The 26,978-nt window shown below is 38.8% G+C and overlaps 1 protein-coding gene and 1 pseudogene across 3 annotated transcripts in view; one reads left to right on the plus strand and one right to left on the minus strand.

Annotated features, from left to right (window-relative positions):
• Window positions 1-26,978, plus strand: part of IFT80 (intraflagellar transport 80) — a 138,309-nt gene that overhangs the window by 51,951 nt on the left and 59,380 nt on the right. For all 3 annotated transcript variants that reach the window (XM_055410678.2, XM_055410669.2, XM_055410695.2), the window contains one exon: window positions 25,694-25,873. In XM_055410678.2, the coding sequence (XP_055266653.2) occupies window positions 25,694-25,873 (180 nt within the window). The remainder of the gene's footprint in view (window positions 1-25,693; window positions 25,874-26,978) is intronic.
• Window positions 1,825-1,913, minus strand: LOC129553937 (U5 spliceosomal RNA; annotated as a pseudogene).

The following is a 26,978-nucleotide window of genomic DNA, read 5'->3' on the forward strand; positions in this document are numbered from 1 at the left end:
CCCATCACTTCATGGCAAATAGATGGGGAAACAGTGGAAATAAAGTGGCTGACTTTATTTTTCTGGGCTCCAAGATTGCTGCAGATGGTGTCTACAGTCAGGAAATTAAAAGATGCTTACTCCTTGGAAGGAAAGTTATGACCAGCTTAGACAGCATATTAAAAAGCAGAGACATCACTTTGCCAACACAGGTCCATCACAGTCAAGGCTGTGGTTTTTCCAGTGGTCATGTATGGATATGAGAGTTGGACTATAAAGAAAGCTGATCACCAAAGAATTGATGCTTTTGAACTGTGGTGTTGGAGAAGACTCTTGAGAGTCCCTCGGACAGCAAGGAGATACAGCCAGTCCATCCTAAGGGAGATCAATCCAGGGTGTTCATTGGAAGGACTGATGTTGAAACTGAAACTCCAATACTTTGGCCACCTGATGCAAAGAGCTGACTCATTTCAAAAGACCCTGATACTGGGAAAGATTGAGGGCAGGAGAAGAGGACAACAGAGGATGAGATGGTTGGATGGCATCACCGACTCGATGGACATGGGTTTGGGTAGACTCAGGGAGTTTGTGATGGACCGGGAGGCCTGGTGTGCTGCGGTTCATGGGGTTGCAGAGAGTCAGACACGACTGAGCAACTGAACTGAACTGAACTGACTAGACAGCCCTTTGTTGGCAAAGTAATGTCTCTGCATTTTAATATGTTGTCTAGTTTGGTCATGAGTTTTCTTCCAAGGAGTAAGCGTCTTTTAATTTCATGGCTGTAGTTATCATCTGTGGTGATTTTGGAGCCCCCCAAAATGAAGTCTGTCACTGTTTCCACTGTTTCCCCATCTGTTTGCCATGAAGTGATGGGACCGAATGCCATGGTCTTAGTTTTCTGAATGTTGAGCTTTAAGCCAACTTTTTCACTCTCCTCTTTCACTTTCATCAGGAGGCTCTTTAGCCTTTCCCTTCTGCAGGGGATCTTCCCAATCCAGGGAACAAACCCAAGTCTCCTGCATTGCAGGCGGATTCTTTACCCGCTGAGCCACAAGGGAAGCCCAGAAATACTGGAGTGGGTAGCCTATCCCTTCTCCAGTGGATCCTCCCGACCTCGGAATTGAACCAGGGTCTTCTGCATTGCAGGTGGATTCTTTACCAACTGAGCTCTCAGGGAAACCCAATCTGCAACTTAAAGTTGCATAATTAATAGTAGTAATCATTTATCCAGGGCCAGATTCTGTGGAAGAATGTCAGTGTTAGAGATTATAAAAATCTGAGGAAGAATATGTATCCTAGTATTTGCTACAAATTTATTATTTCTATTTTGAGAGCTGTTTTCAGAGCTCTTCACATTTTTAGTTGAGTGCAGTTTTCTTTTTTTTTTTTTGCATCTTATCATATGTCAATTTTTTTTTTTAGGTAATTAATTTATTTTTTATTGGAGGCAAATTATTTTACAATATTATATTGGTTGGTTTTGCCATACATTGATATGAATTTGCCCCGGGTTTACATAAGTTCCCCCTCCTGAACCCCCCTCCCACCTCCCTCCTCCCTTTATCCTCCCTCTGGGTCATCCCCGCATGCCAGCCCCGAGCATCCTATAACATGCATTGACCCTGAACTAGTGATTCGTTTCACATATGAGAACATACGTGTTTCAATGCCATTCTCCCAAATCATCCCACCCTCACCCTCTCCCATAGAGTCCCAAAGACTGTTCTATACATCTGTGTCTCTTTTGCTGTCTCGTATACAGGGTTATCATTTGCATCTTTCTAAATTCCATATATATGTGTTAGTATACTGTATTGGTGTTTTTCTTTCTGGCTTACTTCACTCTGTATAATAGGCTCCAGTTTCGTTCCTCTCCACGGAAATCTTTAGTAAAAGGCGAAAGATTTATACGATCTGAAGAGAAACCAGAGTATAGAGTGCAGTTTTCTTAATCAATGTTTTCTTAAAAATTCTTTCTAGGTTTTCTTGAGAGAAATTAGATAGTAATTTTATAATATAAGCTTTAAAGTCTGATGTTGATGTAAACTTTCAGGTTATCTGTGAAATAATAAGCCAAGAAAAATATGGTTTTTGTAAACGTTTTCTTTTAATGTTTTTCAAGAAATATTTGTAATAGGGAGAAAAAAGATCAAATGCTCAAATAAAAGGTTTAGGTTTGAATGTATTCCTTAGCATGCATGTATGTAACCGGACGGATGAAAGAAATATTTGAAAAAGCAGAAATTTTTGTATTTTTGTCTAGGTACATTAGTGCAACTCAGTTGTTATGTAGTAAATCTAAAAATCTCACTAACTTTCATCATAAGATTGTAATTTTTTAAAAAAGACTCTCACTAACCTGATATGAACCTCTGGTTCCTATTTACATCTTCTATTTAGGAAGGCAAGTTAACCTGTATTGGTTCAGAACTCACGTCCTGGCTAACTTTTACAGACTGTGGTTCAAATATAATTTTCATTTTCAGAGTCATTGCAGCACTATTCTGGTTTGCCCTACTTGTTTTCAACCCAGAGGCAAATTTGAAACCTTAGTGTTAGTGGTATACCACAGCACAGTTAGTTGTCATGGTTTTACTGTGTTGATTCAAGTCAGTTGCATGTACAGACTACTTGATGGTGTTCCAAGGGCTTCATAGTAGTGTTAGTCTCTCAGTCGTGTCCAACTCTTTGCAACCCCATGGACTGTAGCCTGCCAGGCTTCTCTGTCCATGGGATTCTCCAGGCAAGAATACTGGAGTGGGGGACCATTCCCTTCTCCACAGGAGCTTCTCAACCCAAAGATCAAAGCCGGGTCTCCTGCATTGCAGGCAGATTCTTTACCATCTAAGCTACAGGAAAGGGCTTCGTACCAGTCTAACTTCTTCCACTCTAGATCCTACCCCAGATTGTGCATAGAGGGAGTTGTATGTTGCCTCTTTGCTGTCATTAGTGTAAATCAGAGATGGTAGACCAGGACCCCACTGGACAGCCTTCACAGTACTTGTTGGAGATGGCCTCTGCTTTGGTATTACAGGGCTGGAATGGTCTGAGAGGCTCTAGCTCATAGACTCTACAGTACCTGGTGGGGAGGGAGAAAGGTGCTCCCTCTGCTCACTTGAGTGCAGAGCAGGAATGTTCCACAGGGCTCCATCCACTGTCTCCACAGCACGCAGTGCCATGACTTCTTTCATTGTGTTTGGAGAAGCCTAGTTATGTCCAACCGAGAAGACAGTGGCACCCCACTCTGGTACTCTTGCCTGGAAAATCCCATGGATGGAGGAGCCTGGTAGGCTGCAGTCCATGGAGTCGCTAAGAGTCAGATATGACTGAGCGACTTCACTTTCACTTTTCACTTTCATGCATTGGAGAAGGAAATGGCAACCCACTCCAGTGTTCTTGCCTGGAGAATCCCAGGGACAGCGGAGCCTGGTGGGCTGCCATCTATGGGGTCGCACAGAGTCAGACATGAATGAACTGACTTAGCAGCAGCAGCAGCAGCAACAGCAGCAGCAGCAGCAGCAGCAGTTATGTCCAGAGGGTTCCATCTTGCATTGCAGTCCCTCTCCCCAGCCCCTTGACCAGAGAATAAGCATTACTTGGTGCTTGTTTTGTCTCATATACTTAGAGTTATTAACTTAGAGTTGATATAATGCCATTTCATGTAAAATATAAGAACCTTGCATGCGTGTTGTTCCATTTACCCACCTCGCCTCTATAGTTATATCATATATCACAGTAAGTTATAATTTTTACTTTTAAAAGCCATTCATGTTAAAGAAATTAAGAGAAAGAGGAAAGAAAGAAATGTTTAGCATTTCTAGTGCTCTTCATTTCTTCCTGAAGATCCTAATTTCCAGTCAATATAATTTTTCTTCAACTTAAAAATCTTCCTTTAGGCTTATCTCATAGTGTATAGGACTTCCCTGGTGCCTTAGATGGTAAAGAATCCACCCACAATGCAGAAGACCTGGGTTAGATCCCAGGGTTGGGAAGATCCCTGGAGGAGGAGCGCATGGCAACCCACTCCAGTATTCTTGTCTGGAGAATCCCCATGGACAGAGGATCCTGGTGGGCTGCAGTCCATGGGGTCATAAAGAGTCAGACATGACTGAGCGACTAAGCACACACACAACCCAGCACATAGTGTATAACTGCTGATGATGAATTTTCTTTTTGTTTTTCTGAAAATGTTTGTATTTTTCTCCTCACTAGATTTGTAATTCTGGACTGACAGTTTTTTATCCTTTCTTTCAGTGCTTTAAAGATATTGCTCCACTCTCTTTTGGTCTGTATTATTTTTGATGAGAAATAAGTGACTGTTGGTGTCATTGCTCTCCTGAATGTAAGGTGGCCTTTACTTCTGACTGGTTTGCAGATACTCAGTTTGTCTTTGCTTTCCAACAGTTTGATAGGGTATGACTTTCTTTGTATTTGTCATGTTTGGGATTCTCTGTACTTCTTGAATATGTAAATTTATGATTTCATCAAATGGGGAAATTTTGGCCATTATTTTTTCAAATTTTGTGCCCCATTCTCTGTTTCCTTCCCTGCTGAAGGCCCAATTAAAATTTTTTTAGACCTTTGATTTTTTAAAAATCATGTGAGTAAGGCTCTGTTCACATTTCTTCAATCTTTTTTCCCTCTCACTTTTAGAAATTTATCTGAAGAGATCATTGAACATGTACAGAACGATGTATGCATAACGATCTCATCACAGTATCATAATAGTAAAAATCAGAAATAAGTTGTGTCCACAAGTGGGAGTCTGATTAGGTTATTATTCTATATACCCAAAATGGAATACCCTCAATTCATTAAAAGTGGGGAAGAGGGATTATGTTTAATAACCTGGAAAGCTATATATGTTAATTTATTTATTTAAAAAAACCAGATTTTATTTTGTGATCTCACTTACATAAAATTGTCCACCAACATCTCTCTGGAATCTAATCCAAAACTTATAGCAACCAGGAGTAATGCTTAATGAAAAAAAGAACAAGGATCCTAAATTTTGGTAAGAAAGCACTATGGCGTTTTTTTGTTTACCTGCATACCATCTGCTGTTCCTAGCTTGGCAGTGGCCTTGGGGACAGAAGCCTATGTTCTAGTATAGCTTGTTGGTGTCAGTATGGTTTGTTGTTGTTGTCCAGTTGCTGTGTCCGACTCTCTGTGACCCCGTCGACTGCAGTACACCAGGTTTCCCTGTCCTTCACTGTTTCCTGTAGTTTGCTCAAATTCATGTCCATTCAATTGGTGAGGCTATCTAACCATCTCATCCTCTGGTGCCCTGTCTCCTTTTGCATTCAGTCTTTCCCAGCATCAGGGTCTTTTCCAATGAGTTGGCTCTTCCCATCAGGTGGCCAAAGTATTATAGCTTCAGCTTTAGCATCAGTCCTTCAATGAATATTCAGGACTGATTTCATTTAGAATTGAATGCTTTGATCTCCTTGCAGTCCAAGACTCAAGAGCCTTCTCCAGCTCCACAGTTTGAAAGCATCAGTTGTTCAGTGCTCAGCCTTCTTTATGGTCCAACTCTCACATTCATGCATAACTGCTGGAAAAACCATAGTTTTGACTATACTGAATTTTGTTGGCAAAGTGATGTCTTTGCTTTATGATATGCTGTCTAGGTTTGTCTTAGCTTTCCTTCCAAGGAGCACCATGTCCTTAAAAAACTGTGGTTGTACTTTTTGACCCTTTTGGTGGTTTCCCTGAGAGACCAGCATAAAGACTTGTCTTTGTTTTGCCTTCCTTGGAAATCTCTCAGAGCTGGAGAGGCTACCCATGTGGCATCTGTTGAAAGCATGTGAAGACATACGATGCACAGCCACTTGGAACATGGGTTGGTGAGTGGGGCAAGCAGCAGATAGACAAAAAAAATTTGGGAAGGAAGAGGCTGAGACAGAAGATATATGGAAAAATAAGGGCATTGGAGAGCTGTACATATACTGAGATTTCAGTGTGCAATACACATGCTCATGGCTAGACACATAGGACTTTAGAGGTGTGCTATTGGCAGACTTTTGAGCTCTGCACAGGCAGGAGGTGAAGGTTAAGGCAGAATTATAGGTGGCTTGGCTAAGTATTGAAGGAGTGCTCCAGCTCAGAGCCGACTGGGAAAGAGTGGGAAAGTATTTTTTTTCTTTCTCTTTGGCTTTGTCAGGTCGCTGGCTGATCACTGAGATAACAGAATGGAGGCTTCAGTGCCTATACATGAAGGGAGTACAATCTTTGCAAAGATAATTTGGAAAAATCACTAAATGAACAGATGACTACTGTCCTCAAAAAAACAGCAGCAGCAAACCTTGGGGAGGGAGGAAGAACTCGATATCCAGAGTTTACCACATTTTAACATTCAAAAAGGTCTACTTTTTAACAAAAAAATGCAAAGTACACAAAATATGGCCCTTTCATAGGAAAAAAAGAAATAGAAACTGTTCCTCCAGAAGCCCATTGTTGGACTAATTAGACAAAGACTTTAATCAGGTCTTACAGAAATTATAAAAAAAAGAACCAAATAAAAATCTTTAACTGAAAAAAAATGAGCAAAGAATAAAAGAAGTGTATTATAAATGCTCCCATAAATCCCAAGTATATTCAATTTCTTCAGTAATGGGTATCATGCAAATAAACATTACAATGTAATGCTATTTCCTATTCATCAGAAAATGGGGGAAATGGGCCTCTGTCCCTACAACTTTTCTCAAGGATAATATGGCAGAGTCTATCAAGATCCTATACACGACATTGGCAACATATGATGCCTACTTCAGTTGGCATGTTCAGTCAGTTCAGTTTGAGAGTCTCTTGGACTGCAAGGAGATCCAACCAGTCCATCCTAAAGGAGATCAGTCCTGGGTGTTCATTGGAAGGACTGATGCTAAAGCTGAAACTCCAGTACTTTGGCCACCTCATGTGAAGAGCTGACTCATTGGAAAAGACCCTGATGCTGGGAGCGACTGGGGGCAGGAGGAGAAGGGGACGACAGAGGATGAGATGGCTGGATGGCATCACCGACTCGATGGACATGAGTTTGAGTGAACTCCGGGAGTCGGTGATGGACAGGGAGGCCTGGCGTGCTGTGATTCATGGGGTTGCAAAGAGTCGGACACGACTGAGCGACTGAACTGAACTGAACTGATCAAGATCCTTGAAGTCTTTGATATAGCTGTTATACTTTCAAGGAGGTTTAAAAACACATTGCATATTTATTTGTTCATTTATTTTCATTATGGCTGAAAGTAAAGAGGAGCTAAAGAGTCTCTTGATGAAGGTGAAAGAGTAGAGTGAAAAAGTTGGCTTAAAACTCAACATTCAGAGAACTAAGATCATGGCATCTGGTCCCATCACTTCATGGCATATAGATGGGGAAACAATCGAAACAGTGACAGACTTTATTTTCTTGAGCTCCAAAATCACTGCAGATGGTGACTGAAGTCATGAAATTAAAAGACGCTTGCTCCTTGAAAGAAAAACTATGACAAACCTAGACAACGTATTACAAAGCAGACACATTACTTTGCCGACAAAGGTCTATATAGTTAATGTGAAAGTCACTCAGTTGTGTCTGACTCTGTGACCCCATGGACTGTACAGTCCATGGAATTCTCCAGGCCAGAATACTGGAGTGGGTAGCCTTTCCCTTCTCCAGGGGTTTTTCCCAACCCAGGGATTGAATTCAGATATCCCGCATTGCAGGCAGATTCTTTACCTGCTGAGCCACAGGGAAGCCCAATACTGGAGTGGGTAGCCTATCCCTTCTCCAGTGGATCTTCTGACCCAGGAATCAACTCAGGGTCTCCTGCATTGCAGGTGAATTCGTTTACCAACTGAGCTATCAGGGAAGCCCCTGTATAGTCAAAGCTATGGTTTTTCCAGTAGTCATGTATGGATATGAGAATTGCATCATAAAAAGGCTGAACACTGAAGAATTGATGCTTTTGAACTGTGGTGTTGGGACTCTTGAGAGTCCCTTGGACTGCAAAGAGATGAAACCAGTCAATCCTAAAGGAAATCAGTCCTGAATATTCATTGGAAGGCCTGTTGCTGAAGCTGAAAAGTTCCAATACTTGGCCACCTGATGTGAAGAGTCATTTCATTGGAAAAGACCTTGATGCTGGGAAAGATTGAAGGCAGGAGGAAAAGGGGACGACAGAGGATGAGCTGGTTGGATAGCATCACTGACTCAATGGGCCTGAGTTTGAGCAAGCTCTGGGAGATGGTGAAGGACAGGGAAGCCTGGTGTGCTGCAGTCTATGGGGTCGCAGAGAGTCAGACATGACTGAGCAACTGAACAACAACAACAAAATTTTCATATTCATTAATTCCTTTGGAAATATTTATTGTCTGTTATGTGCCAGGCACTTGCCCTCGGTGTTAAAGAAACAACAGTGAACAAAACACATTCCCTGCTCTTAAAGAGTTTTTACTCCAGCAGACAAGACTATAAAAAACAAACAAGATAAATACATATTATGTAATAAATGTTATAAAAAATAAAGCTACGAAAGAGAGATGGCATTATTTTAAAAGTGGTCAGGGAATATCACGCACAAACTGTAATTTCCCACTATATTCCATAATAAATTTTATTTTTACTATTAATTTTTAAAAATGCATGATTCAAAGATATAATAACTTTAGTTATTTTAAGTTATTACCAGGTGGTGCTTAGTGGTGACCTGTCTGCCAATGCAGAAGTCCCAGGTTCAATCCCTGGTTCGGGAAGATCCACTGGAGGAGGAAATGGCAACCCACTCTAGTATTCTTGCCTGGAAAATTCCATGGACAGAGGAGCCTGGTGGGCTATAGTCCATGGGGTTGCAAATAGTCGACTAAAACGACTTAGCATGCATTAAAAATTATAAATAAGTACTGCTGCTGCTGCTGCAGCTAAGTTGCTTCAGTCGTGTCCGACTCTGTGCTACCCCAGAGATGGCAGCCCACCAGGCTCCCCCGTCCCTGGGATTCTCCAGGCAAGAACACTGGAGTGGGTTGCCATTTCTTTCTCCAATGCATGAAAGTGAAAAGTGAAAGTGAAGTCGCTCAGTCATGTCCGACTTTTAGCGACCCCATGGACTGCAGCCTACCAGGCTCCTCCGTCCATGGGATTTTCCAGGCAAGAGTACTGGAGTGGGGTGCCATTGATATATTAATGAATTGCATTATATTACGTTAAGTGGAACAGAATTCAAGGGAAAAGAGCTGAACATATAAAGTTTTTTTGACCAGATTTTAAATTAACTGATGTTGTTGCTTTTATTTATCAGTAGGTGGTGCTAGTGCTTGTGTAAGAGAGCACTTTTTCCATTTGCTGTTCTTGAATATCAGTTAGTCATTATAATAATAACACTCCCCTTCATTCGTTCATTCTTCCATTCAGTTAATATAATTGTTATGATTCATCATCTTCAGTAACTGGTCTTACTGCTGTATATAACTTCATTGTCAATTATGTATGTCAGTACATGTAATTTGACATGTAATTTGCTAATTCCTGGTATATTAGAACATTGATTTTAAAAATTATTAATTGGTGTGCCCTAAAGAGAAACTTTGCATCTGTTTTTTTTCCTGCCTAAACTAATTTGTGAACACATAATTTTACGAATTTAATTAATCCAGCTTGGCTAAAGATACATACTTTTGAGGATCCTTTTTCATGTCTGACTCTGTAACCCCGTGGACTGTAGCTGGCCAGGCTCCTCTATCCATGGGGATTCACCAGGCAAGAATACTGGAGTGAGGTGCCATGCCCTCCTCCAGGGGATCTTCCCAACCCAGGAATCAAACTCAAGTCTTCCACACTGTGGGCACATTCTTTACCGTCTGAGCCACCGGGGAAGTCCAGTATATTTATATACAAGCAGTAAAGAGAGGAGTGAGTTTGACATTTCAGAGGTACTTTTAAAAGTTGTTATAGTTAAGTCATGTTTTTTAGTTTAAATAACTTATTTCCCTATTGGGAAATAACCCCCATGCCTGAGCAGTTTGACAGAATACAGGAGAAAAAAAAAAAAAGGTATCTTCCCTTAAAGGTACATAATATCTTTTGATAGGATAATGCTTTAAAGACAAATTCTCAATTATTCTCTGCCTTGTGCTGTTTAGTATAATTGCTTATTTTTTATTTTAATGTAGAAATAGTATTGATATGTTTGTAGAGCCCTGGAGTCTAGACTGCAATGGTGAATTTACAAATTACAAACTTAAAGGCCTTTTTTGGACCTTCAGGTTCTTCATCTATAAAATAGATGAGCTGGGCTAAGTGATCATCTCTCTCCTTTCAGCTCCACAGTTCTATGATACCTTTCCCGTGGACACGGGACATACTGCTTGCTTCCCTTATGAGCAGTATTAGTGTGGTGCTTCTTCGTTTTTTAATATAAGGTTTGTACAAGAGGAAGTGGGCTTCCCAGGTGTCGCTAATGGTAAAGAACTTGCCTGCCAGTGCAGGAGACGTGGGTTTGATCTCTGTGTCTGGAAGATCCCCTGGAGGAGGGCAGGGCAATCCATTCTAGTACTCTTACCTGGAGAATCCCATGGACAGAGGAGCCTGCTGGGCTACAGTTCACATGGTCTCAAAGAGTCAGACACAACTATGGCGACTCAGTACTCAGGCATAAGAGGAGGTAGTGCTGTGCTTAATGTTCTAGAAGTGGGAAGAACTCAGGCAGTGCTAGAGAAGCGTGGCTGATCCTAGAACTTCAGATTATTTATTCTGTATTTTATTATAGTTGGATGCAAGTAGCAGAAACCATTGATCAAAAAGAGCAATTTGCTCTAAGGTTACAGAGTTATCTTCCGGAAGCCAGACCTCAGGAAACTGGAGTGCTAAGAAAACACAGAACATGGTCCCTTTGTGCGTTTTGCCTCTGCTTCTCTCTGCCTATCCCTCTTTGTCCTTTCCCAGCAAACCGACCCCTTGCCCAGCCCTCCCCGGTTTACCTGCTTGAAGGTAACCAGTGTTAACAGTTCTCGAGTGTCCATCTCTATCCAAGAGAGCAGCCAGACTGAAATAAGAAGCTTAGTCCTAGTTTTAAACACCTTTAGAGAAGGAGTTACTGGCCCAGCCTGGTCTAATCAGATATGTCTAGGCAGGTTGGGGTATGCCATATGAAAATGGCCGTCAAGAATCTAGCAGTAGCCATGGGGATCCCTGGAGAGGGCCAGAGCCTAGAAAATGGGGAGGGAGACAGCCAACCCAGGAGGTTGCCATTTGTGTTTCAAAGCCTCCTTAGCCATATTTGCCAAAAATTTTCGGTTTTAATCCTCTGAGAGTTTTTATTTTTACTTGAATACATTTCTTCTTTTATAATGAGAGTTATATTTTCAGATTTGCTATAAAACCAACTTTGCTAGAAACCATAAAGTATAAACCATCAAGGGAACTGAGCTGCCTTTACATTCTGTTGTCCAGAATTGAGAAATTTGGTAAGCAATACAAAATCAGAATTCTATTACAGAATTTACTTTTAATGGTTAAAAAATCAGTATCAATCCTGGGTGTTCATTGGAAGGACTGATGCTAAAGCTGAAACTCCAATACTTTGGCCACCTCATGCGACGAGTTGGCTCACTGGAAAAGAGTCTGATGCTAGGAGGAATTGGGGTTAGGAGGAGACAGGGACGGCAGAGAATGAGATGGCTGGATAGCATCACCGACTCGATGGACATGAGTTTGAGTGAACTCTGGGAGTTGGTGATGGACAGGGAAGCCTGGCGTGCTGTGGTTCATGGGGTCGCAAAGAGTCGGACACGACTAAGCGACTGAACTGAACTGAACATGTAGGAGGTGTTCCATAAATGTTGCATTTTAATGCATCATTGTATAGACAAAATGTTTTTGTTTTTAATAACTTCAGTTTCAGTTCAGTTCAGTCGCTCAGTCGTGTCCGACTCTTTGCGACCCCATGAATCACAGCACGTCAGGCCTCCCTGTCCATTACCAACTTCCGGAGTTCATTCACTCAATTGATATAACTCAGTTAATGGCTTACATTGCAGCATTTTGCTAGAATTGTTTTGCTAGAATTGACCTAGTTAGTCAGTTTGGTTGATGTTTTTGAGAAAGCTAGTTTAAAATTTGTAAATCTTTGGCTTTTAATTTGTTCCTTTTTTTTTTTTAATTTTAAAAGTCATATTTGGTTGAAGGCATGGTTTAAGCTCTGGAAAGAAAGGCTTGCTTAAGGACACAGGCACATTCATTCATTCATCCGTTCAGCAGATATTTGTGTGTGTGAGTTCTATGTGATACTCTTGACTCTTCAAATAATAATACCCATATCTATCAAATGGTAAAGAATCCACCTACAATGCGGGAGACCTGGATTCGATCCCTGGGTTGGGAAGATTCCTTGGAGAAGGCCATGGCAACCCACTCCAGTATTATTGCCTGGAGAATCCCCATGGACAGAAGAGCCTGGTGGGCTACAATCCATGGAGTCGCAAAGAGTTGGACATGACTGAGCACATCTCAGTCCTCTAGGAGTAGCTCACTTTTTCTGAGAGTACTGATATGTAAACAGATAATAAAATAGCTAGTTATTTAATGGCAAAGGTTATAACTGTAGGAGAATGAATAAAGAATAGAATAATGGTGAGTTTTTAGATATGTATCTACTTATTTTCCCTGGTGGCTTAGACGGTAAAGCATCTGCTTACAATTAGAGAAACCCGGGTTCAATCCCTGGGTCAGGAAGATCTCCTGGAGGAGGAAATGACAATCTACTCCAGTATTCTTTTTTGTTTGTTTTGTTATTTTTATTGGAGGCTAATTATTTTACAATATTATATTGGTTGGTTCTGCCATACATTGACATGAATCCGCCCCGGGTGTACATGAGTTCCCCCTCCCGAACCCCCCTCCCACCTCCCTCCTCCCCTTATCCTCCCTCTGGGTCATCCCCGCACACCAGCCCCGAGCATCCTGGTTAATGCATGTTTGTTAATGCATTGACCCTGAACTGGTGATTTGTTTCACATATGATAATATACATGTTTCAATGCCATTCTCCCAAACCATCCCACCCTCACCCTCTCCCACAGAGTCCCAGAGACTGTTTTATACATCTGTGTCTCTTTTGCTATCTCGTATACAGGGTTATCATTTGCATCTTTCTAAATTCCATATATATGCGTTAGTATATTGTATTGGTGTTTTTCTTTCTGGCTTACTTCACTCTGTATAATAGGCTCTAGTTTCATCCACCTCAGTAGGACTGGTTCAAATGCATTCTTTTATATTGCTGAGTAATACTTCATTGTGTATATGTACCAAAGCTTTCTTATCCATTCGTCTGCAGATGAACTTCTAGGTTGCTTCCATGTCCTGGCTATTATAAACAGTGCTGCAGTGAACATTGGAGTACATTTGTCTCTTTCAATTCTGGTTTCCTCGGTGTGTATGCCCAGGAGTGCGATTGCTGGATCATATGGCAGTTCTATTTCCAGTTTTTTGAGGAATCTCCATACTGTTCTCCATAGTGGCTGTACTAGTTTGCATTCCCACCAACAGTGTAAGAGGGTTCCCTTCTCTCCACACCCTCTCCAGCATTTATTGCATGTAGACTTTTGGATAGCAGCCATTCTGACTGGTGTGAAATTTATACATTCAATGCAATCCCTATCAAGCTACCAACGATATTTTTCACAGAACTAGAACAAATAATCTCACAATTTGTATGGAAATACAAAAAACATCGAATAGCCAAAGCAATCTTGAGGAAGAAAAATGGAACTGGGGGAATTAACCTGCCAAACTTCAGGCTCTACTACAAAGCCACAGTCATCAAGACAGTATGGTACTGGCATAAAGACAGAAATATAGATCAATGGAACAAAATAGAAAGCCCAGAGATAAATCCACGCGCCTATGGACACCTTATCTTTGACAAAGGAGGCAAGAATATAAAATGGAGAAAAGACAGTCTCTTTAACAAGTGGTGCTGGGAAAACTGGTCAGCCACTTGTAAAAGAATGAAACTAGAACACTTCCTAACACCATACACAAAAATAAACTCAGAATGGATTAGAGAGCTAAATGTAAGACCAGAAACTATAAAACTCCTAGAGGAGAACGTAGGCAAAACACTCTCTGACATAAAACACAGCAGGATCCTCCACGACCCAACTCCCAGAATATTGGAAATAAAAGCAAAAATAAACAAATAGGACCTAATTAAAATCAAAAGCTTCTGCACAGCAAAGGAAACTATAAGCAAGGTGAAAAGACAGCCTTCAGAATGGGAGAAAATAATAGCAAATGAAGCAACTGATAAAGGATTAATCTCCAAAATATACAAGCAGCTCCTGCAGCTCAATTCCAGAAAAATAAATGACCCAATCAAAAAATGGGCCAAAGAACTAAACAGACATTTCTCCAAAGAAGACATAAAGATGGCTAGCAAACACATGAAAAAATGCTCAACATCCCTCATAATCAGAGAAATGCAAATCAAAACCACACTCCAGTATTCTTGCTTGGAAAATCCCATGGATGGAGGAGCCTGGTAGGCTACAGTCCATGGGATCGCAAAGAGTTGGGCACGACTGAGCAACTTCACTCACGCTCACTACTTATTTTGGATGAAGCTAAATTTTAGGTTAAACTTCCTTTCTGGTGGAGTAACTTTAAAACATTAAAAAAAAAAAAACACAACCCTTTTTTAAAATGACCAATAAATCATGTGTTGTTGATGTTATTTTTCACCAAAAAACACAAATAGGAATTAGCTTTTTTCTGATTTTGGTACTAAAATCTAAATATAAATCTCTGTTTCTAGAATCACAGAACTTCTGTTTGACAAATGTTTTCTAGATGCCCATATGTTAAAATCATGCAGAAGCTCCTGTTTCACCTGGACCTTTCAAGCTCTGACTCTTTATATGCAGTGCATCATTGTTCCTCCACCCTCTATTTGGGTAGAATTGGTAGTCTCCTCTTCTAAAATCTCTCTCATATTTTCTTTTACTTGTAAATACTTTATAAATCAAGCATCCATGTTCACACATTCTGATTAGTCATTGCCAGAGATACCAATCATATAAAGAAGTCCTTTATTTTGATTTAAGAAAAGATGTTATTTCCTTTTATTTCATTGCCTTCAGTGAAATTACCTTTCCTCTTTTACTTACTCTTCCTTCTTTTAAATAATTTTATAGATTTTTCTTTCAGCCCACTAGTCCATATCTAATTATTTTTACTATCATCTGTTAGGGGCTAAAGATTTGACAATTCAAACTGCTCCTTGAGAACTTCCCCATCCCCTCCCCCCAGTATTCTGAGATTATCTTTATTTCCTCCAAGGAAGACTTTGTCTCTTAGTCTAATTTTTAATACTATGGGAAAATATTCATGAAAAATGATAGCTTTCTTTTTCTTAATGCAATCTCAATGCTTTTTGTACAGTTTACATGGTAGGATATTAAATGCATATTTTGCTTAATGTTATAAACTCATTTTGATAATTTTTTCTTTCTAAAAGCAACTAGCTCAAAAATTTTTTAATGTTTTATATGTATACATATCCTTAATCCTTCAGTACCACATGAATAATACCAAGATCCTATCACTTGGTGACAACGTTGTCTAATTAGTTTAGTTTCTTTCTAGTTGTGAATAAGCCTTTTGAAAGTCAAAACCACAGACCACAAACTACTTTTTAAAAGTGTTAAAAATATTGTTTCATGTGTTTATGCTTATATTTGAGCCTTTAAGAAAAAAATGAACAAGCTTTTAAAATCCCCAAATTGATTGCTATAATTTTGTGGTAGGCCAGACAATGGCGTTCCCAAAAATGGCCATGCTGTAACCCTGAGAACCTCTGAATGTTACCTTAAATGGCAAAAGGGACTTTGCAGATCCAAATAAGGGACCTTTAGCTGTAACACCATCCTGGATTATTCAGGTTGACCCAAACTAATCATACGAATACTTTAAAGCTGAGAATCTTTCCTAGCTGGGTTAGTGTTTCAAGGAGGAGGAGACATTCAAAGTGAGAGCAACTCAATCTCTGTTGCTGGCTTTAAAGAAGGAGGAAGGGGACCACAGGCAAGGAATGCAGGTGGCCTCTAGAACCTTCACTTTGGGAATGGGGAGTCCAGTCCTACAACTAACTGTAAGAAACTGAATTCTGCTAACATCCTGAATGATCAAGGAAATGGGTCCTCCCCCAAAGCCTCCAAAAAGGAATGCAGCCTTGCCAACACCTTTTATCTTAGTTTAGTTAAATCCGTGTGGGATTTATGACCTATAGACCTTAAGATAATAAAGTTGTGTTGTTTTAAGCCTCAGTGTTCATGGTAATTTGTTACGGCAGTACTAGAAAACCACCTTTGTAACTGCGGTACAAGGCCAGTCTTAGCAGTGAGTTATGTGGGTGGTGTTTGGGGAAGGTTTTCACCCCCTCTTTATTGATGACAAACTTTCTCCTATTAGCTTTATCAGTTTGCTTTAACAATTTGTTATTTCTTGAAATAGTTTCATGGGAGTAATACACTGAACTTACTATTATCAGGATCTTTTCTGAGTAATTTGGCTCGCTGAGAGTAGATTTTGGATGAGAGTGTAAAAAGAAAGGCATGGATACTATTACCAGCAAAATAGGTTTTCATGGGGAGAATTTTGGGCTAGCCATAGAATACCGTCAAGGTCCTGGATATTTGGGGAGATGCCAGTGATATTTGCCCAAGACAAAACTAAACTGGCCAGCCTCACAACTTTTCAAGACTGCATTTAGACAAAAAAATACAGGCATACCTCAGAGATATTGCTAGAGATATTTCAAGTTTGGTTCTAGACCATCACAATAAGGCAAATATCACAATAAAAGGAGTCACATTAACTTTTTGGTTTCCCAGTGCATATGAAAGTTATGTTTATACTATACTATAGTCTATTAAGTGTGTAAGAGCATTATATTTTTAAAAAGTGCATATCTTAATTAAAAAATAATTGGTTAAGTAATAATTGGTTGGTTAAAAAAATTGCTAACCATCATCTGAGCCTTTAGTGGTCATAATCTTTTTGCTGGTGGAGGGTCTTGCCTCGATGCTGATGCCTGCTGATTAATAAGGGTGGTGGTTGCTGAAGGCTGGGGTGACTGTTGCAATTTTGAAAAATAAGAATTAATTGACTCTTCCGTCACAATTTGTAGCATGCAGTGCTGTTTGATAGCATTTTACCCACAGTAGAACTTCTTTCAAAATTGGAGTTAATCCTGTTAAACCCTGCCCCTGCTTCATTAAACAAGTTCATTTTATATTCTAAAGCCTTTATTGTCATTTCTATAATCTTCACAGCATCTTCCCTAGGAGTAGATTCCACCTCAAAAAACCACTCTTTGCTTATTCAGAAGAAGCAACTCTTCATCCATTAAAATTAAATTATGTGATTGTAGTAATTCAGCCACATCTTTAGGCTCCAGTTATAATTCTGGTTCTCTTGCTATTTCCACCACATCTGCATCTGTAGCATCAAAAATCACTGATCATAGATCAATGTGACAAATACCATAATAATTAAAAAATTTGAAATATTGCTAGAAACACCAAAATGTGACACAGAGACATGAGGTGGGCAAACGTTATTGGAAAACTGTTGCTTGATAGACTTGGTGAGCACAAGGTTGCCACAAACCTTTAATTTTTGAAAAATACAACATCTACAATGAGCAAGAAGGTAAAGTGCAACAAAACAAAGGAAGCTTGTTTATTGCTAAATCTCTCAAAAGCGTGACAGCAGCTGACTGTGTGTTCTTGTTCAGTGACATAGTGCTTCTTGATAGACAACTCAAAATAACATTGGTGTTTTACTTGGATGAGTTATTGTGAATGCAGATCACATTTGTATTCCATAAACTTCTTTTACAATACTATTTCTGTTATTTTTCTTCTGTTTTTTTACTCATTCATACCGTTATTTTTTTATTTTTTCACTTAACCAAGTCAAAAGTAATTTATGTTTATGTTTTCATATTCTGTATTCTAAGAAAACCATGTTAGCTGCAATTTATTGCTTGAAATTCTGAAAAAAATAGAAAAGCTCACCAGTATGGTCAAGTGATTTTCCCAAGAATATCACTGATAGGTAAATGTGGTATCAGCATCTGTGTGGGGGGAAGCAGAGGAAAGGTAGCCAGGCTTCTAAGATCATAAAAAAAGAATTCCCAAATCACCAACAAAGGCCTGTAAGTGAGACAGGCCTGAGAACAGCAGCTGAAGCTGGAAAGACATTTCCGTAGAATCCAATTCTAAGTGCTAAGGGATCATGACAGGATCTGGCAGTGCTGGAGATGTCTGGGTCTAATGTACTCTTGAAACTAACAAGTCAAGCTTCCTCTTGGTACAAAGCCCTGCACTACCGAAATTGCTGAGATTAAAATTCAGTTTGATTACAACAGAGGCAACTGAGCAAAGATGAGAATGTATCCAAATAATTGGGGAGGAAGCAGAGAATGCTCCTCTCAAAAACTGGAGGCTTTTTTTTTTTAATCACCGCAAGAAAACAACAGAGAGCTCTAGAGCTATCCTGCTGGGACATTCCTCCCTCCCATGAGTGTACAGGAAAACCCTTTTCACTTGAAAATGAGCAGGTCAGGGCCACAGTCAAATCATAATGTTACCAAAGACAACGAAAGCATGCCATAAACAGACAAGCACTGCAACCAATTAATTCAAAAGAAGTTGAAGGATATTAAAAGCATTACAAAAGCTATGAAATAATCATGTAAATCAGAACTAGGAAAAGTAAGAAATGAGGTGATGGGAAAATGGGAGATTTTTAAGGAGAGGTGACAGAACTTAGGAGGGAGTTATTTTAAAAAGGAAAAATTATTACAGCAGTGAAGACCAAACCAGAAGGAATATAAGAGCACATGAACAAGGTGGATGGTACCTTAAGATAAATAGAATGTGAAATGGAAGCAAGGAAATTGCAAAAGAGATATAAAGTTTGATAGGAAGTGATAGATACAGAAGACAGAGGAAGTTTGATGTAATTTATATTGAATATAAATATGCCTATTTATATAACAAGCTTCTTTAAAGGAGAAGCCCAAAGCAACAGAAAAATACTAAAAGCCACTATTCAAGAAAGATTTCCTCAAACATAAGAGATTAGAATTTGATATTGAAAAGGCATAGCAGATATACCCAGGACAACTGACCCAGATGGCCAACACCCAGGTATACGCTAATAAAACTATAGGACTTTAAAGAAGGAAAAAAGTCCTGTGGCCTACAAGGAAAAGAGCAAATCACTCATAAAGGGAGGAAACTCAGAATGCCATCAGGCTTAAATAGTGTCACTGTACAATGGTTAACATAGGATACTACAGCTATTCTGACTTTTAATATCAATTCAGTTCAGTTCAGTTCAGTCGCTCAGTCTCCGCGACCCCATGAATCACAGCACGCCAGGCCTCCCTGTCCATCACCAACTCCCGGAGTACACTCAAACTCATGTCCACAGAGTCGATGCCATCCAGCCATCTCATTCTCCGTCGTCCCCTTCTCCTCCCGCCCCCAACCTTTCCCAGCATCAGAGTCTTTTCCAGTGAGTCAACTCGTCGCATGAGGTGGCCAAAGTATTGGTCCATAAACATGTATAAACATGCAAGAACTCAAGGAATGTTATTCCCATTAGTGTTTTAAGGTGTTTATAGGGGAATTAGGTTCAGATTAACAATCTGAAACTCACATATATGCATATACAGAGTACATAAAAACATATTGATCATACTATCAGGAGCTATAAAAGAAGATGTATATCCATATACAATAGATGATGTCTTAATATCGGACATATTTGTACTACCACTTCTACCCCTTTCATAGATAAATGCTAGTGCATGTGCATGCATGCAAACACACACATAACTCTGCACATAAACACTTATGAAGGCAAACATAGGATAAAACAAAATAGTTACCTATACTGAGGAGAGAATGGGAGAGAGGAAAGGGATAGAAGTTGGACTTCCTTGATTATACATTGTTTTACATATATGTTTTTTGGTAAATTGAACTTTGAAACCATATAAATACGTTGTATAATCATAAAACAAAGTTAAATTTTTAGAAAGCAATTCCTAAAACCAAAGTAAGTGAAAAAAAAGTGAGACTAATTGTACACTGAGTCATTTGTATACCTACCTAGAGAGGAGCTAGCTCAAGTGACTTCAAATGATGCGATTTTCTGTTCCTTGTGCTTACAGTGGAGACATAATAGAAAATTATCCTACCACATTGGAAAACATTTTGGCAGTTCCTTAAAATATAAATATAAGAGTTACCATAGACACTGCAATTCCATTCCTAATGTGCCCAGGAGAAATTAAAACATATTCACACAGTAACCTATACATAAATATTCATAGGATCATTATTAATAATAGTAAACAAAGCTGAAAAACTCATATGCCTCTCAAATTATGAATGGAGAAACAAATATGATATATCTGTACAATACAATACAATATTACTTGGCAATAAGAAGTAATGAAATACTGATGCATGCTACAACATGGATGAACATTAAAAATATATTAAGAGAAATAAGCCAATCACAAAAGATCACATGGTGTCTTATTTCATTTACATGAAATGGCCAGAATAGAAAATGAAAGGTGATTTAGTGGTTGCCAGGAGCTTGGGGGTGGGGGGGTATGGGAATGTCTGCTAATGGGTGTGGGTTTCTTTTTGTGGTGATAAACATGTTCTGAAGTTAGTAGTGGTAATGGTTACAACTGTGACTACACTAAAAAACTACTGAATTCTATACTTTAAAAGGGTGAATTTCATAATAAGTGAAATATATCTCAATAAATTTTCATTTTTTTAAAATGGAAATTTAAGGGCAAAGAATGAAAAAAGGAATTTTAAAGCTCATTTGTAACTATTTGCTTTGTGGTATTGATATTGTTGTCCTGGGTATTTACTTACATTGATGCTATTAACTGGGATTTTTGGCCAGGTGAAAGGAGATATGGAGGTAAGATTGAAGAGGGTTAACAAAAATCCTACATTAATTTCCTGGCTTTGAATTGGAAGTTTCAGTTTGAGTTATTGAAAAACATGTCTTAGTGCTGTCTGTTTTAAAGGCCTGCTGCCGCTGCTGCTGCTGCTAAGTCACTTCAGTCGTGTCCGACTCTGTGTGACCCCATAGACTGAAGCCCACCAGGCTCCCCCGTCCCTGGGATTCTCCAGCCAAGAACACTGGAGTGGGTTGCCATTTCCTTCTCCAATGCATGAAAGTGAAAAGGGAAAGTGAAGTCGCTCAGTCGTGTCTGACCCATAGCGACCCCATGGACTGCAGCCTACCAGGCTCCTCCATCCATGGGATTTTCTAGGCAAGAGTACTGGAGTGGCTTGCCATTGCCTTCTCCGTTTAAAGGCCTAGAAAAGACTTGAATGATCAACTCAGTTACAGTGGACACCCTTAGCATTTGTGGGGGGTTTTTCAGTACCATTTTCCATATTTCCATAAAGTGAACCATGACTCACTGAAGAAAAGATGGATACCAGGTGTGGGGCAGGAAATATAAAAATGAGTCTGGAACATTTTGTCATTGTATGAAGTAAGGAAAGTGATCAAAGACTACAGGATTTTGTCAAAAAGTCTAAAGCCTAACTGAAGGAGGATCCCACTGGCTAATATTGAGCTAATTGGAGCATTATATTGATTGAAACACATCAAATATGTTAAAATTAATGAGTTCATGATACTAAGCAATCAGATTTCTTGGTTACATTTGGAGGTTACAGGGGAACAAACTAGTGTAATCTCTACTTACCCACTACCCAACAGTTACTACCTAATGGTCGATTCTTGCCTCACCATACCATCACCTACTTCTCCATTGCTCATTTTTGAGCAAATCCTTGACATATCATTTCATCACTAAATTTTTCAGTAGATATCTAATTGAATGTTAGACTGAAAGTCTAACACAAAGACTTTTTAACCTAACTCAATACAATTGTTAAGCCTAAAAACAGTTAACAGTAATTTCTTAATATTATTAATTATCCAGTCACTATTCAAATTTGTATTTTTGAAAACTATTAATGGAAAACAGTGAAGAATTTATTCTGCACTTTGATACATGAACTATATCCCAAGGTAACCAAATAGTTGAGGAGATGTTTCTTTTTGTAGAACTATTACAGTTAGTAAGTGAAGAAAGAAAGATTGTAAATTACCAGGGAATCCCAAGAAGGATTGTAATTTTGCCATTTTGCAACTGCCACATGAATTAGTTCACCTAGGCAATGATCATCATTTCTGAGTAACATAAAAATACATTTGGACATTAAATGCTTCCTGTTGGAAGTACACAACATCACTTACAAAGTTTTCTTGCCAAAAAAATCAAACTTGAATCTGATCAAGACTCTAGATCTGTCAATTAACAGGAAATAAAGAGGACAGAGTAACATTTTAACCCCACAAGAATGCAGATGATAAATTCAAGCCTGTGGGAATCTACAGGACATGACCCAGTTTCTTCAACCACAGAAAATTGCAAGGGGAAAGAACATGTGTAAGGGGAACATAGATCAAAAGAAGTCTAATAGACTTCTCAACCAATCAAAATGAGTGCACCTTATTTGCATCTTAATTCCAGCAAACTAGAGACAAAAAGGGACAACTGGAAAAATTTGAACAGTGACTAGGTACTTTGATAATATTAAGGAGTTATTGTTCATTGTTTTCAGGTTTAATAATGATATTGAGGTTGGATTAAAAAAATTTAGGTTTTTAGTAATATATATACTGACGTTCTTCATGATGAAATGATAAATGATATCAGGGATTGCTCAGAAAGATCTGGGCCATGATGGTGGTACACATGAGATAAGAATTACCCATTAGTTGCTAAGTGGAAGCTGAGTAATAAGTGTTCATTATGCCAGCCATTCTCAAAGTGTGGTTGCTGAACCAGAAACTTTAATACCACCTGTGAACTTGTTCGGAGAAGGCAATGGCACCCCACTCAAGTACTCTTGCCTGGAAAATCCCAAGGACGGAGGAGCCTGGTAGCCTGCAATCCATGAGGTCGCTAAGAGTCAGACACGACTTAGCGACTTCACTTTCACTTTTCACTTTCATGCATTGGAGAAGGAAATGGCAACCCACTCCAGTGTTCTTGCCTGGAGAATCCCAGGGACGGGGGAGCCTGGTAGGAGGTCGTCTATGGGGTCACGCAGAGTCGGATACAACTGAAGTGACTTAGAAGCAGTGAACTTGTTAGAATGCAAGTACTTTGGCCTCACCCTAGATCTACCAAGTCAGAGAGACTGGGGTGGAGCTCAGCAATTTATTTTAACAATCCCTCTTCAGTTCAGTTGCTCAGTCGTGTCTGACTCTTTGTGACCCCGTGGACTCTAGGTAATTTTATAATAATGCACATTAAAGTCTGAGAACCACTGCTTTATGTTACTCTTCTTAATACACTTTATTTGAAATTCTAATAAGACGTTTCAAAGAAGAAGCTTGATGAATGTAAGAAAATAAGTTTATACATAACAAAGAGAAGCTAGTTTAGAGGATAAAGCAGAGGTCATGTAATTTTCTCAAGAGTTAGCAAATGAATTGTCATGGTATTAACAGTGAGCCAGGGGCTAATGATAGTCTTAAAGGAAATCACGAGTTTTGCTTTTCTTTTAGAATAGTGTCTCTACATTAAAATCACCTAGAGAACTTTAAGAACATACCCAGTCTCCACCCCAAATTCTGGGTTTAGTTGGTTGCATTTCTAAATTTTGTGGTTTTTTTTTTTTTTACAAAAGCTTCCCAGATAATTCTAATATACAACCAGAGTTCAGAACCAGTGTCCTAACTTTACAATGCTTAAGATTCTTGAAGTGCTCGTTAAAAACTTCCTGAATGAACATAATGTCCATCGACATATGAATGTGTGTATATATCTATCTATCTATATAGATGTGTGTATCTATCTATCTATCTATCTATATACAATGGAATACTACTCAGCCATAAAAATGAACAAAATAATGCCATTTGCAGAAAAATGGATGCAACTAGAGATTATTATACTAAGTGAAGTCAGTCAGGAAGGAAAAACAAATACTGTATGGTGTCATTTATATGTGGAATCTAAAATACGGCACAAATGAACATATCTACAAAACAGAAGCAGACTCACAGACATAGAGAACCAGCTTGTGGTTGCCAAAGGTAGGGAGGGGAGAGAGGGAAGGATCGGGAGTTTGGAGCTGCAAATTATTACATTTAGAATGGATAAACAACAAGGTCCTACTGTATAGCACAGAGAACTATATTCAGTATGCCTTGATAAACCATAATCAAAACGAATATTAAAAATAGAGTATATTTGTATAACTGAATCACTTTACTGTACAGTAGAAATTAACACAGCATTGCAAATCAACTATATTTTAAAGAATAGACTAACAACAACAAAAAGTTTCTTGGTCCTCTTCCCCTAGAGGCTCAGATTCAATAGGATGATATAGAGCATATAATTTGCATTTCTGACAAGATGACAGGTGATATAGATGGTGCTGGCTTGAGCACATTTTGAGTAACACTACCTTCAAAGAAGGGGTAGTTAGGTCAAAGAAAGAGATAAGCATAAGTGAGAGGGATAATCTTCAGGGTTCTTGCTGTTGCTGCTGCTAGCATCAGTAAATTACATCCAGGGAGACTGCCTCGTTTCTTTCTCTTGGTTAGAAATGCAAACATGAATCCAGTGTTCCATGGCTTATTTGGAGAAGAAAAGAGACTTAGACCTTTGAATCTCTTTAAAAGCACAAATGACAAAGGGAATGCAGCCAGTATTTTATAGAAATTTTAAATGGAATATAATAAAAATTTTGAATCTATGTTGTACACCTGAAACTAATATTAAGTTAGTAAGATTTTTCTGGGTGGTTGGTTTTTTTGTGTATTTTTAAAATCATAGTGACATTGGAAGAATCGAAAGAAAGTATAAGTAAATTTAGCCAAATCATCCTTTTAGTAAGTGTATATTTCTTTTGAAGAATGAAAGAAAATGCATATAATATCATTTTTGTAAAAGTTTTTTTCTTACTATCTTATTCACACACTGACACACACAAGAGTTTTTCATCCAGTTGATGCTTATTGATTTTGCTAGATTGCTTTCTCAAACAGATTCTATAAAATATCTTACTTACTGCACTGTGAATAAAAAAAAAAGGAAAAATCTATTTACTTGTACTTTCATGGTTTAAGATATGTATTAGAGATGCTTTAGTCACATTGTGTGTTTAGTTTCAATATGACAATTACTAAAATATTGTAGTAAAATTTTAGGTGTAGGGACTATAGAGATCCTTATGAATTAATAGTAAGATGTCTTTGTTTTTTTCCCTATGGAATGTTTATACTTACCCATTGAGTATTAACTGCTTAAAAGTGAATCAAATGATGTAAATCGAAAATGGTGTGAGTGTTCTACAGTTCTTGAGAGATTTTATACTCTTATCACATCATGTATTCTACTATATACTTAGAAAAAAAAATCATGTCTTTATCTTCCACTCAGTACACTATCATTTTATTAAGAAAAATATTCCTTAATAATTCTAGAATAAAGACATGCTCTTTTAAAAAATCATCTTACTGTGTTAACATATGCCCAATTTAAAACTTCTTTAAAATATTTTAAAATAAATTGATTCTGTTATGTTCTTTCTTCCCCAGTGGTCATATGCTTTAGAAAAGCCCAACACTGGTAGCATATTTAATATTGCGTGGTCAATTGATGGCACCCAGATTGCTGGAGCCTGTGGAAATGGACATGTTGTTTTTGCACATGTGGTGGAGCAACGTTGGGAGTGGAAGAATTTTCAAGTAACATTGACTAAAAGAAGGACCATGCAGGTATGATTATGTTTCATAGCTGATTAAATCTGCTTCCCCCATCCCCCCAACATATTCAGTTTACAATACAGAATATGGAATTATCTTTGTTTATTATGGTATCATCAACTTGATGGACATGAGTTTGAGCAAGCTCCAGGGGTTGGTGATGAACAGGGAAGTCTGGTGCTGCAGTTCATGGGTCACAAAGAGTTGGACATGACTGAGTGACTGAACTGAACTGATTATATTTAAATCATGTTTACTAAAATGCAGTCATATTAGAAAGATACTAACTATACCATTAGTGACTTTTTTATGACATAAAGTAAGAACCATTCACTGACATAGAATATGAGTGTCTATAGCTCCTGAAGTTATGTGGTTGAGGCAGGGATGAAACTGAGTTCCCCTAAACCTGAGTTTCTCTGCCAAATTTATGATTAACCTCTCTATCCAAAACATTATTCCCTTTTTGTCCCCCACCTGTACCCTTCAAGTTAGAGAACTGTCAAAGAAAAGGGGGGATTGAAACTGAGCGGGGCCCTGGGGGATCCTCCCTAGTACCAAAGCCCATATCTTTGAGTTGTTCTACAGAAATTAAGACCCCCCACCCAAGTGGACTACATGCTTGTATTATAGACCCCAGAGTGGTTGGAATCAGAAGGTTGAAATTCCAGAAACATTACTCTATCACCTCACCATCTCTTATTGAGATTTAGGAAGAAAACCAGGTACTTTGGGGGTAAAAATCTTTATAGATTAAGACAGAAAGGTTGAAATGTGGCCATTGGAGTTAGGGGGAAATGTTTTACAGATCAGAGAACATCGGTGGGAGGGGTTATTTAACCAGTTGTAAGAAATAGATGGAAAAACAGTGGAAACAGTGTCAGACTTTATTTTTTTGGGCTCCAAAATCACTGCAGATGCTGATTGCAGCCATGAAATTAAAAGACGCTTGCTCCTTGGAAGGAAAGTTATGACCAACCTTGATAGTATATTGAAAAGCAGAGACATTACTTTGCCAACCAAGGTCCGTCTAGTCAAGGCAATGGTTTTTCCCGTGGTCATGTATGGATGTGACAGTTGGACTGTGAAGAAAGCTGACCGCCGAAGAATCGATGCC

Source organism: Moschus berezovskii, chromosome 1 (assembly GCF_049115385.1).
Source record: "Moschus berezovskii isolate FMDL1 chromosome 1, NW_MosBer_1.0, whole genome shotgun sequence".
Lineage (NCBI taxonomy): Eukaryota > Metazoa > Chordata > Mammalia > Artiodactyla > Moschidae > Moschus > Moschus berezovskii.